This window comes from Botrytis byssoidea (assembly GCF_014898295.1).
Source record: "Botrytis byssoidea strain MUCL 94 chromosome Unknown BBYS_002, whole genome shotgun sequence".
Classification (NCBI taxonomy): domain Eukaryota; kingdom Fungi; phylum Ascomycota; class Leotiomycetes; order Helotiales; family Sclerotiniaceae; genus Botrytis; species Botrytis byssoidea.
In genome coordinates, this window is record NW_024065843.1 from 1651621 (window position 1) to 1665263 (window position 13643).

At 43.6% G+C, this 13643-nt stretch overlaps 4 protein-coding genes across 4 annotated transcripts; 1 reads left to right on the forward strand and 3 right to left on the reverse strand.

Moving 5' to 3' along the window:
• Nucleotides 1-1349: 1349 nt before the first annotated feature.
• Nucleotides 1350-4790, reverse strand: EAE97_001265 (uncharacterized protein; the record flags this gene model as incomplete). The annotated part of the gene is made up of 1 exon (XM_038871775.1): nt 1350-4790. One exon carries the CDS (start codon nt 4788-4790, stop codon nt 1350-1352), a length of 3441 nt encoding a protein of 1146 aa, XP_038737676.1.
• Nucleotides 4791-6829: 2039 nt separating this feature from the next.
• Nucleotides 6830-7598, reverse strand: EAE97_001266 (uncharacterized protein; the record flags this gene model as incomplete). Its single annotated transcript, XM_038871776.1, has 3 exons — nt 6830-7094; nt 7152-7236; nt 7316-7598. The coding sequence occupies 3 exons, from the start codon at nt 7596-7598 to the stop codon at nt 6830-6832; spliced, it is 633 nt and encodes a 210-aa protein (XP_038737677.1).
• A 338-nt stretch (nt 7599-7936) lies between these two features.
• On the reverse strand, nt 7937-9112 carry EAE97_001267 (uncharacterized protein; the record flags this gene model as incomplete). Its single annotated transcript, XM_038871777.1, has 2 exons — nt 7937-8867; nt 8919-9112. 2 exons carry the CDS (start codon nt 9110-9112, stop codon nt 7937-7939), a joined length of 1125 nt encoding a protein of 374 aa, XP_038737678.1.
• A 901-nt stretch (nt 9113-10013) lies between these two features.
• EAE97_001268 (uncharacterized protein) lies at nt 10014-11093 on the forward strand (the record flags this gene model as incomplete). Its single annotated transcript, XM_038871778.1, has 1 exon — nt 10014-11093. One exon carries the CDS (start codon nt 10014-10016, stop codon nt 11091-11093), a length of 1080 nt encoding a protein of 359 aa, XP_038737679.1.
• Nucleotides 11094-13643: the final 2550 nt, after the last annotated feature.

Below are 13643 nucleotides of genomic sequence, written 5' to 3' on the forward strand. Positions count from 1 at the left end.
ATCTCAATATCTCACCATCCCACACATCTCAAACATCCAAACCATCCAAATCATTAAACTCGAATAGAATAGAATAGAATATCTAACTCTTTTCAAAGTTTTTTTCTTCTAGTTGCTTACAGACATGATGTGACATGACATGACATGATATGATATTCAAAACCATGGGATGTGTACTCTTCCTCACTCACACACACACACACACACACACACACACACTCTCTCTCTCTCTCTCTCTCTCTCTCTCTCTCTCTCTTCCTCTCTCTTCCTCTTCCTCTTCCTCTATATAATCTCCATCATCTCTCCATCATCTCTCACTCTCGAGATCTCTATAAAAATTCACTCCGCCACTCAACTCAACTCAAATATAGACATCTGAATTTACATTTCACGATATCATACTATTACCATGAGTACCTGGTGGTACACAGGATTAAGCCACCTACCCACCTACCCACCTACCCACCTACCCACCTCTATCTACCTGCATATCTTCGTACCACAAAGAACTTTTACACATCTCATATACATACACATATACATACACATACATCTCACAAAACATGACCACCAAACAACCCTGCACATCCAACCATAAAGTATTAAATCTCTCTATTAAATAGGTAATAATCCACTCACTACCTACGAATCCACATCCACTATATGTATAGATACCTAGGTACGTATATAAACCCATCGCCATCGCCATTGCAATCTCCTCATCTCACTAGCTCACCCCGTCCCCAGTGCCGGATACTTATTTCAAAGCCCTAACCAACCAACAAGGCAGTCAAGTATCTAAATAACCCCATTCCATGCCGTCCCACCCTATCCTAATCTCTCCATCCCAAATTCCAATTCCAATTCCCTCTAATTTCCCGTTCCCAAGATTAAAGAACTGACACAATCAATCGACTAACTAACCCTATACGCCACAAAATGCACGTCCCATATCCTACGCTATGCTTTCCACCCACATTCAATCTTGCAAATCCTCCTCCCTCCTCCCCCGAGAAATCTCAAGCGAAGGCAAAAAAAGAAGGGGCTCAAAACAGGTATATCTCGCAACTATCAATCGAACGCTAGATGATTTGCAAAAATCCAAAGTCCAGATTCAAACTTGATTCAAAAAATCCAAGAAAAATTCAAAAGCAGTAATGAAACGCCCACTATAGATGCTGCATCCATGTGTATCTATCTATAAAATTCCATCCATCCCTAGGTGGTTGTTTTGTATCCATCCTTGCATTCCCCGGAAACCAAAGCTGAAAGCCGAAATATGGTGAAAGAAGAACATCGAGATGTGAAACAAATGAAAAATATCGGCTTGATCAAATAGTGTATCTGACTTAATGCATAACGCTTTGTCTCCATCGCTCTACCATATCAACTTGCCCCTGATTAAGCGGTTCACCACCAGGTCCTGTAGCCAAGCCAGTAATAGGATTTGTGTGAATATTCTGCATTTGCATCATGTTATTATAGCCGCCCATGGGCATGTTGTTTTGATAGCCCATGTTGGGATGTGCATTTCCATATTGTGTCATGGAGTTATTGAAGTTATTGTAGTTCATAGTTGGTTGAGCGAATTGTGGGTAGCCGCTATTGGGAAGTGCGCTGTTGTGAAGGTTGTAGTTGGAAGTATTTGGTGGCCGGATTGTATTAAGTTGCCCATGAGATTGCGGGTCATTGTATGTGCCACTTTTAACACGAGTAACACGGGGAGCCATATTTTGTTGAGTGACAAGGTTAGTCATTGTGCTAGCTCTTCGCTGAGTTTGCTTCTCGTGCAAGCCGAGGAGACCAGTAGCTGGTCGGGATGGTTTGGCAAATGATGAATTTCGACTTGCGCCAGCGGCTGGGTGAGCCGAAAGAATGTCAGCCATACTGTTCATCTTGTTTATGACCAAAGGTTCTGGAGTCGCTTCAGCATCACCGGCCGTGCCGACTTCTTTTTCACGAGCTTCCTTTTCTGCCTGAAGACGTTTACGTCTCTGGCCCAAGGTTTCCTCTTCTTCATTGACTGGAGTTGTAGAAACTTCCTTTCCTTTGCCCTTGCCACCATCAACATTCAAAATGTCTCCACCGAATTGACTCATCATCTCAGATGCAAAATCACCACTAACAGGTCTCGTAGCTGGAAGGCCAGTTGCTGTTCCTCCTTGTTCTTTCAGACGTCGGATGCGTTGTGCAAGTGTCTCTCCTTCATCTTCTTCCACAACAGGAATGCCTGTAGGAATGTGCATCATGGTAGTAGCTCGAGGCATTGGCATAGGTTGGCCAGTTAATCGAGCTCTGCGTCTACTGAGTGGCTCATTGTCTTCTAATTCACGTCTTTCCATCAAACCAAGGGGTCTGCGTGTATCTTGAACATGAGCTCTTGCTACATTTAACATAGCCAAGGGAACATCTTCATCTTCTTCGGCATCAGGATCCTCATTATCTCCAAGTTGCCATGCTAGATTAACCCGTTTTTGTTTCCTGGTTTGTTGTTGCCTTTGTAGAACTGTGTCCATCTCGAGTAATGTTGACTGCATGCCATTAACACTAAGAGGTGGTCTAGTTCGAATTTTCTGTTGTTGCTTGCGCAACTGTAGCTCGGCAAGAAGTGTGGTTGGTGGGCCGTGGTAAATTTCATCGTCCCTTTGACCCTCATCCTCTTCACTTTCTACTTCACCTTCCTCGGCGCGTATGAGATCAGTGGCACCACTAACCCCACGTGTGTGTCGTAAAGGCGTTGTATCTTTGTTATTGATGTCATCTTCGTCATCTTCAATAGGAGACCTGGTCGCCTTTCTCTCAACCTGAATATTGGACATTGTAGAAGCACGCTTGCCATCATCTCCAAGGAGATTATTGCTACTTGACCGACGGCCCAATAGAAAGTTGAATGAGCTTGTTCGTTTCTTTGAAATATCTGGCTTCTCCGGTGTCGGTGTCAGTAATTGAGCACTACTCTTGTTGCGTTGGTGTGTTTTTCCGTACACCTCGTTTCCAAGATGCCCAGCAATTGCATGATCAACGAACGCGGTGACAGGAGCATGAGCAGATGCATCCAAGATACTATCCAGAGTAGCAACAGCCGATTGATCTTTTAACTCCATAGCCTCGGTTTGCCCCGGTGGGAGCTCAAAGAATGCGTTTGCTCTCAGGTGGGGAGGCATATGCGACAAATCCTGTGTATTTCTTCGTCCACCCATACTCATTCTCTGATGCTGAGGAACATATTCTAAATTTTGCGCATCGTCATTTTCATGTAGAGGCTCGCCATTCATCTCCAACACATCGGGTAACCAAATAGCTGATTGCCGAGCAGCAGCTGGAATATTGCTGAGAACTTGCGATCTCCTCTTATTCCTTGCCATAGAAGATGGATTCTTGGAGAGTTTCTGAGGCAAATTGAGCATCATGGGAACTCGTGCTGGGTAGTAAACCATCTGCTGGCCAGTACTTGGATCAGCATACGTCTGCGGCCTAGCCATCGACTGCCGATCACCAGATACTACTCTTCTCTGATCATTGTCCCCTTGCAAAAGCTGTGTACCAGATGAGTATCTCCTCTGATCATCATGTAGCTCCTCAGGCATTCCGGGTGTAGCTTTATTTTGTTCTTCCATGATAAATTCGTGATCAAATGACGTTCTCAAAGGTGCAGAGTGGACCCCATCGAAATCCGCAAACATTCGCTCTGCCTGGTCAAATGTGTTGGTTGATGTTGAGGTTTGAGGTCGAGCTTCATCAACCTGGCCTGCCATATTCTCCGCCGTATTTTCTGTACCGATATTGTCAACTGTTGGCCGTGTCAAGGTCGCAGAGCGTTCATCTTGCTCCGCGATTGAAGGCGTTCGATGGTCGACCAGTGAGGGAAAGGACATATTGACAAACGAATCCAACGGTCTTCCTTCTAACTCTGGTTCTGGTCGATTTCCAAATCTCGAGCCCTTCGACGCAGATCTCCCTCGCGTAGTGGTAGAAAAGGAACCCTTCGGAGACATCATATACCCTGCAGGTGAATACCCCCCAGATCTTGCAGCATTGTTCAATTCGATGATGGAGCCGGGGTTGGAGACTTCTCTTGAGACTTGTGGCATTTCGTTAAGCTGTGACAGAATGGATGACCGGCGACTATCAGAACGCTTCTGCTCCATGTGGAGTTCCCGAATCGCATCATCGATGGAGGAGGTCATACTCAATCGCTCTGCTGTCTTTTCCAATTTGTCAATATTCCCTACATAAGCTCCTTGCAGCGTTTGTAAATCGGGTGTCGGGTGCCGTAACGCAATGCTGTGACCTGATGCTGTACGAACAATCGGCGCACGTTCTTTCGATAATATTGCACGAGGTGATATAGGAGAAGTTGTATTGTTGGACGACCCTGTAGCTGTATTATTTCGGGGAAGGGGCCGTGGAATGCTCAAAACTAGGGGTTTCTCCGGTGTGGTTCCCTCTCGCGATGTGACGTTCTTCCTTTCTGGTGACAGCGGCAGTGAAGGAGGGGACGTTGGCTCTCGTTCTACCTCGTGCTCTTCGTAATCGTCGTCTTCTACAATATCATAGCTCCCGCTCGTTTTTGTACTCTTCGAAGTAATCGATTGTACCATCTGGCTGAGACTCGGTGTATTTTCTGGAGAATATGCTTGCCCGTGGCTCGTATCGCTATTTTGCGCATCTAAAAATAGATGATTTGATGACAATCGTTGGAATGGAGAATTGGAAGAAGTAGAGTTTATTTCATGATCCCCATCATGGTCCCCATCAAAATCATTTTGATCAAGAGCATTATAAGCCATAATGGGCAAAAATAATGGATGTTTGTCTCGAGGTTGTTGGTGATTGAGGAAGTAGAAGGGCAGATGACAAGCAACTACCAGGTAATAAACAAGCACACGAGCTAGAAACCAAGTAAATAACGAAAAAGTTTACAGTAGCTTGTAAAAGCAAAAGCAAAAGCAAAAGCCAAGTTCAAGTCCCCCCGCCGCTACCAGGAATGACTTTGGAATTGGAATTGGGGGAGTTTTTATTTGTTTGAATCCTTGATAGGGATACGAAGCTTTGAATCTGTTTATCGCGACTTTCCGTTAATTCCCCCAAATCATTTCAGGTGTGACGACTTGGAGGTATAATGAAAGAAGCAAAGATGGATGATCTTATTAACGTCTCCGGGGTCCTCATGTAAACAAAATGGGAAGGAAAAATAGATAAGATGGACAAAAGTTTATGAATTCGACGAATTCTATGGATTGGTTGCCATAAGTAAGATTATATCGAAGAAGGGAAAAAGCTAATCAGTATCCTTGACCTTGTGTGATTGATTATGAAAACGTCGACGAACGGGGTTGATGGGTTGATGATATCGATATATGTTGGTGTATCAAGAGTATGGATGTATGTAGGTATCTATGTGGTAGATATCCCAAACACTATATATTCTATTCACCCAGAGAGGTTCATTATATATATATTAATATTATGTTGGTTACCCTAGAGCTTCCCCTGAGGACAGTGATTGACGATCGCAGTGAATCAAAAGACATCATAGGATCTAATTATTGAACTTCATACATGAAAAAGGAGGATTCCAACACAAACATCAAACGGTATCTACAACCGTGAAGGCGCGCAAACCTTGAAAGCTTATCTACCGAGCCAAGGGGGTCGACAGGAACATTACATATTTATCTGCGGCTGCTATCTATTCCTGGACGCCATCTTTCAGCTTCTTCCAACAGGATAAGTAGAACCCTTGATATCAATAAAACGAGGAAATTGTTTTACCGGGTAGGTCTTGAGCACAGCATTGGAAGGAAATTAAGAAACAAAGAAACTAGAAAATACTAGCGAACCAAAAAGCGTATATATACGACATGTCAAGAGGCTGATGATATCGTATGGTGGAATAGAGATCTGAACCTCGAACTCAACGTCAGAATATTTGAGGCTAGAAGGAGTATGTATGAATATCGGTGTCTTGAACACACATTCATGTTCAAGACATCGGTTTCGTGCAGACTGCAGTACAGCTTTACAGGCCACCAGTTCATTAAGATAGGAAATTGGCAACAACCATCCTCATGTTGGAAATATGCATTATCACGTGCAAGCCAGCAAGACTCGAATCGATTGAGGCTCTTTGGTGAGGTGATCCTCATTCTATATTCATGATCGTCCGAATGTTTTAGATCTGGCGAGAAAATCATATTTGCCAAGGTTTTGGCGGCAGGGTCTAGTATACTATAAGGGGTCATGTTTTTTATACTAGGTTGTATTATATGGTAATATGTAGCGTTGTATTATGAGATGATTCAAGACCTTTTGACGCTGAAGGGAGAGGGTCTGAAAGGAGAGGGGACCATCCACCCCTCCCCTCAGTGAATCAAGAGGGAGAAAGAGAGTAAGAGGAATTTAAATAATGCAAGTTCTAAGATAAAGTGTGTACCAGTATCCATTGAATCTACTCGATTGTATATTATATGGTCTCCGATCAAGTAATGGTAATTGGGAGCAAGTCTCAATCAAGTAGACCATTTCCGAGAAGTATACACATTCCGAATGCCCGTACCAGAACAATATAAACCGAGAGATCCTCTTCGGGCAACGGAAGAATCAGGAACCAAAAGAACTCCAAACCACCATTATGCTGTTTTATTTTTGATGTACAGACATGGTTCTACGAGTACAAGAAAAATTGTATCAGGATATGTGCACACGCACTCCAATCTCACCATCCGCAGCTTCTCATACCACGGTCGAGAAAGAATGCTACGCCCTTTTCGTCCATCCCACCGATAGTTCCATCCACGTTCTACGCAGCTCCATTATCACTGTCCGCTCAGTGATGAGCTCCAGTGTCCCCTCTGTATCCTACCAACTTCATTCTACCGATCATCTCACCAACTGTGAAGAATCCCAAAACCTCAGCAACTATAACACCACCCGAGACCATCTGAGCTGTGCTGATATTTCGGATCTGTTCGAGCAAACCAGTAGGTGTTGCTTTGTTGGAGTTTGCTGCTGAATTGAAAGCAGAGCTTGGATTTCCGGATTTGACACCCTGTACAATCTTTTGAAAGTATGATTGAAATGTTGAGGCTGGTCTGCAAGCCAAAAATCAGCTCAAAATCTGGTAAAAAGCATTTCATCGTTAAACTTACGGAGGTGCCATCTTTTGACCTTGAATAACTAATTTGGAGAGCTCTAATCCAACACGAGCATAGTAGACGGTTGGTGGGATTTGTCCTATGAGCACAAAATTAGCCATTGACTTGTAAAACCACCAGAAAATCATCTCTGCACGCAGACGCAAAATGAAACTTACGTTCAATGAAGGCAATGAATCTTCCGGTTCTTCCTCCAATTTTCCCTAAGGCATTTCCAAGGTTTTTGGCAGCACCCGAGATAGCAGGTCCTGCGGATGAAGTGACACGGGAAAGACCTTCGCTAGCTTTCGACTGGAAATCCGATGCTTTCTCTGATGCCTTTGCGGCGGTATCTTTGGCTGCTTCGGTGGCCTTAGTGGAGGTAGATTCAAATCTTCGTACTGCCCTTGCAGGAGCCTTCATAGATTGCCGCAGCACGGTGCGGGAGATATGTAATGACATTATGGAATCTATGCGCCGATAAACAGAAAGAAAAGGACTCTCGCGTTACTCGAGGTGTCGATTATCGAGAAGTGCGTGGTGGTGGAGTGTAATCGCGAGAGAAATGCTTGTCGACTTTTTTGCCGACGCCGGGAAGCTTAGGAACGTTCCGTGGTGTGGAAATTGCAGATTACTAAGCAAAAGTCGACCTATTATTTTCAAGCTGGAGTTTTATATCTCCAATTTATCTTTACATTTCACATTTCGCCCAACTTGAAGAAAGCTTTTTATTATATTCAATTGAACTGTCTACACTATACTATCGCGACAAATTGCATTAAATTTCATCTAAATCGACCCTATTCGTCGTTCTTGATCTGAACTTTTATAGCACCAGTCTTTGGATTTGCTGCTGTCTCGAAAGCTTTAATCGCATCTTCCAGTGGGAAACGATGAGTTACCAGCTTCTTCATATCAATGATACCACTCTCGACTAGTCGAATAGCTCTTGGCCATGTGTTACAGTATCTGTACTGAAATTGTAGGTCCACCTCGCGGGTACTCAATCTCATAAATGGTAGTGTCATCTCATCTTTGCCTACACCGACCACAAACACCTTTCCACCAAATTTGACTGCCCAACAAGCTGCTGCTACACTGCTTTCAACTCCAGTACACTCCATAGCAACTGCTGGCTCAATACCCCCAAAGGATTTTACGATAGATTTAGCACCCTCTTCCGCGGATAATCTCTCGACTTTGTGCGTAGTAACTGAAGGAACAAGCTCCTTGGCGAAAGCAAGTCTTCCCTCATCGATATCTGTGATAACAATCGGGCAAGCTCCAGCAGCTCGAGCACAAAGGAGGGTAATAAGACCGATGGGGCCAGCTCCGCAGATGAGAACTGGATCTCCCAACTTAACATTTGCTCTTTCTAAACCAGCCAATGCGACGCTCAAAGGTTCTAGCATTGCTCCATCCTCGAATGACATGTTTCCAATCTTGTAACACCAAGTTGCAGGGTGGTTGACATATCTGCGAAGAAGACCCGGAACTGGTGGTGTCGACAAGAACAAGACCTTCTCACATCCGTTGTATCTACCAGTGAGACATCGCTCGCAGACACCACAAATAATATTTGGCTCAACAGCAACACGATCGCCGACTTTCAGACTATCAACCGATGGATGGACTGCGAGGACAACACCAGCTGATTCGTGTCCAAGTATGTGTGTATCTTCGACAATCATTGGGCCTATACACCCAGCGTGCCAAAAGTGTACATCCGACCTGGAATGACTATTAGAATGAATATGTGCCAGAGAATAGATTGAAACTCACCCGCAGATACCGACACTTCTAATTCCCACTGTAACTTCTCCTGGCTTTAATGAATCGCCCTTCTCAATGCTTTCTAACGATGGTTCCGCTTCTGCAACCCACAATTCATGTGCTGGATTGGTATAAACACCAATGTTAGACTTGGTAGGCTTTGCCATGGTGGTCTGTGAGATTTCTGTTGCTGAAGGGCTCATTGTTACTGCTTTTTTGTCTTTGAGGGAAGTATATTCTTGGAGGATAGAGGAAGTTAAAGTATTTAGGATTTACCTGTGGTAATTACAATATTTGTCAAGTGACCCACGGTTCCAATAGCGTGCAGCAGAATTATCCGCGACCACCCACCCTTTGAGCCTTTCCAATGAGATGAGGCAGTTCTGTCAGAAGTTCTCCACGAATTATACGTGTTCAAGTCATCAACCCAATTCCCAATGCATACAAAACGAGGTACATACTGAGATATACTATCATATCCCCGCCAAAAATAGTGGTGGGGCAAGACAAGTTATCGGCGGAAGAGAGCCCGACCAAGAGAAGTAAAAAAGAGGATTGAATGTTCATGCGCTCCAATCATATGTTACCGACTTTTGCGCAATTCTCGGTTTTGTACGGTGTGAGAGTGTACCCAGGTTAAATTGGCCAAAGGAACCCGTGCTCTTGTCCTGGTCGAAGATAACAATCTTTTGTGTACACTTGGTTCTTATTGATCTAGTAGTAACCCCACTGACACTCTCCAGTCAATTTACAAAGCGGATTATCGTGGGGTTTGAAGCGACGTCCTCCATTCATCATCTCGTGTGGATACTTGCTTCCGACCTCGGATATGCAGACCTCACTCTTTTTACTTCCACCAGTGTTCCAAGTCCTCTCGGAAACTTAAGGCTTGTTCTTGATTCTATCATTGATTGGTAAATCTTACACATATTGCCTCGCCGAGAAGGGGTCTTGAATAACTTCATCTAAAGCAATACTTCTGCTAGTCCTCTTCCCCCTGCTTTTGACATATTGTTTGATCCTTCATACCAGTATCACCCCACATTTTACCCCGCATTGCTTCATTTTTTGATAACTCAATACCTGTCATCCATTTATATCACTATGCCTCCTGTACCTCGGCCACTCATCAGATTGGCTATTCTTGATGATTATCAAGGGATTGCTTCTAAACATTTCGAATCACTCAAATCGACCTTTGAGATTACCACTTTTCCAAATACCCTGTTACCTTACAATGACCCTTCAACTCCGGAAGATGTCAAAAATCAACTGGTGGAGAGGCTCAAGCCATTCACAATCATCTCATCCATGAGAGAAAGGACTCCCTTTCCCGGTTCACTTCTTGAAAAGCTTCCCAATCTCAAACTCCTCCTTAATGCAGCAAGCAGAAATAAGGGTATTGATATGGAAGCCGCCAAGAAACTTGGAATTACTGTCACCGGTGCCTCGGGAAAACCAAAGAGAGGTCCAGATAGCACCACGCAACATACTGTTGCCTTAATTTTAGGAATTGCGAGAAATGTAGCCTGGGATGATAAAGTAGTCAAGGGAGGTGGTTGGCAGACAACGTTAGCGACTGGATTGAGTGGAAAGACTTTTGGAACTTTGGGACTAGGTAGATTGGGCACAAATGTAGCCAAGATCATGTATTCAGCATTTGGTATGAAGATTATAGCATGGAGCTCGAATTTGACTCAAGAAACTGCGGATCAACAGGCTAGAGACAGTGGCTTTGATACTGAGGATGAGAATGGAGAGAAGGTGTTCAAGGTTGTGAGTAAGGAAGAGTTGTTCTCAACGGCCGACGTGGTTAGCGTCCATTTGGTGTTGAGTGATCGTTCCAAAGGAATAGTAGGCGAAAAGGACTTGGATTTAATGAAGAAGAGTGCTTTGTTTGTCAATACATCACGAGGTCCCCTTGTTCAACAGGAAGCCTTACTGAACGTTTTGCAAAAGGGAAAGATTCGTGGGGCTGCGCTGGATGTGTTTGATCTAGAGCCTTTGCCAGAAGATAGTCAATGGAGAAGCACAAAATGGGGAGAGGATGGAAGCAGCAAAGTCTTGTTGAGTCCGCATATGGGTTACGTGGAAGAAGGTACCATGAATGATTGGTATGAGGTACAAGCTGAGAATGTTCAGAGATGGCATGAGGGGAAAGAGTTGACCCATGTACTGGCTTAGGAAACAGATAGTCTCATCTAGAAATAAACAATCTTCCTAAAACCGCTAGTGCGATATGGTGGTGAATTGAAGCGGAATCTTTCGTGCAAGTGTCGCTCCTCGCCGTAGTCAATTTTCCCCGTTCCTACATGGGTCTGCCTAGTAATTAACCATCACAAAATTTGGACACGATTAATTTTCTCTTCCATCTGATCACATTATAAATCAGCTTCTTTTATACAGACAGCTGCTATCAACTGAAGCACAATAATGATGTCAGAATAAAAGGCACAAAGGTTTGAAGAATCTCATGCCCGCTTCCCTCCATAGACGACAAGCATTCGATTCTTCTAGCTGTCCCTCAACCAAAACTTCCATAAATCTTCAATGCACACATATGTTATTGAACATGAATATATGCTCAACACTACATGTGATTGATAGAACATTCTGACTCGAAAAAATTGCAACTTTTGGACCGCTAAGAATTGAGAAAGAAGTACAGCGGGCATGAAAATGGAAATGGAGGGAAGAGAAAATCAGACGGAGAGTATGTTGCGAGAAAAAGTTTCACGAATTCTCCAGCTGAAAAGACCCGATCTAGTCTGGGGTTGGTACCTGATACCGAATTTGAAGGCTAACGTTTTGGCTGCAGTGCTCATGGTATTTTTGGTACTGAAACTCAGCTTCTTAAACTGCAGATACTTAGAAGCTCTTTCAGGGATTCCATGACCGGGATTCTTTCGCTTTCAAATCGTAGATTCAAATGGAATTGAACTATCCGTGTTATTTCACAACCAGCTAAAACTCGTCTCTTTACGACTGTCATGATAAATCATAATATATGCATCTCTCTCAATATGTCAGAAGCTAGCTGGGAATACTCGTAAATGATACATTTTCCTGGGTGTAGTGTTGATATTAGTACGTATGATTGCAGTAGTTGGTGCTGTATCTCTTCTCGATATTGGGGTTATGGTTTAAGACGGGGTCAGCAAGGTGGATTCATTTGATTGGGGAGATCGTATGTGTAGAGAGTCGCTCTGATTGTACGGATGGATTAATGTGCGCTAGGAGTTCTTGATATCCGGATGTCGTCGTTTTGGAGGATTGGGGAAGTTTGATTGGTCTTTTTGGGTGATAGAGAGATAGAAAGAGGTAGATGGTGAGGGTACCATCATAATGTATTTGAGAATACATGTCTGGAACACATCACATGGCAACATATGATGGTACTCTCTCTCGTAAGCAGATTCTAACATTGTATATCTAGACACACGCCCTTGCATTGTTAATACATAGAATTTCTGAATTTGTGACTTAGCTGAGAAGCTTATTTTCGGTGCTTGATCACACAGTCATGGGTACTGAACCTAGTTGTGCTACGAAGGAGAATTCTAGAGATCAGGTACTTCAATTTTTTTAACCTTCCTTTTTAACTTTGGGATAATTTTTGGGCATACTCTGGCCTGACTTGTCATTCATTTCTTGCAATTGGAACTCGAATAAGAATGAAACGTCATGGATTCTTATTAGCCTAATCGTCGCTTGTCGCTACAACGAAGCGAAAGAGAATCCAGGCGAAGAAACCTCAGAATGTATCCCGTAACTTGAATTACGATCTGATGGCCAATATTTTCATTGGGTCAAGTAGACCATCATATGAAATTGCCAGTGAGAAACTGTGGTGAACCATGGATGTGGATCAACGGCAGTAGATCAGTGCACGTGAAGTATTCCTTTTTGCCCTCGGTAACGTCATTTTCGCCCACGACAGATCCATGTCCAACCACAACGCGGAGATTCTCCAAGTTTTATCTGCTACCTCGATCATTCCTAGCACCGCCTCTCTATTTCAATGGAAAACAGAAATCATGGCGGAGAACCAGACTAACGCGTCAAGCCCCTATCTTCTGCCTGAAAAGTTCTTCACAGAATCCCCGGATAACACTCCAGGAACTTGAGGTCGGATCATAAATAATGGAACGAATAGAGTTTTCAATGGCCGATTACCCCAAATTATATATAGTGCTGATATTGGAATCGTAGAGCACGTATAAACCGACACCGTATCAGGAGGTAATGACCATATACGCGTCAAGTTTCTCAGTGAGGGATACCAGCTCAAAACAGATGCCATTAATGGCATTTGCTATCGCGTGGTTCAACGTAGGTTCTACTATATTCTAAAACTGTGTTCGAGACCAACAATGTACGAATAGAATGCGGTCTTTGAAAAAGATGCTAAGAACGCACGAACTGGTAACTATTCATAGTGGATAAAGATGCATATCGCTATCTTCGGCAGTTTCAGTTCTTCCGATTGGATACCAAGATCTTCTTCTCATCTCGCTCAAGGAAAGTCGATGAATTACTTGATCCAGACAGGGCGCAGGTGATCCGTTGCTGAACGTCTCGGGTATCTGACAAGTGAGAATAGCTTCATTTTAGCTATGTCTTGATTTTTCTTTTAATATGATGGATTTTCTCTGAGGACATCAGATCATAGTCTCCACGGTTTCCAAAATGGCAACGTCCAATGAGTCTATGTGAATTAGTAGGCGTGAACTG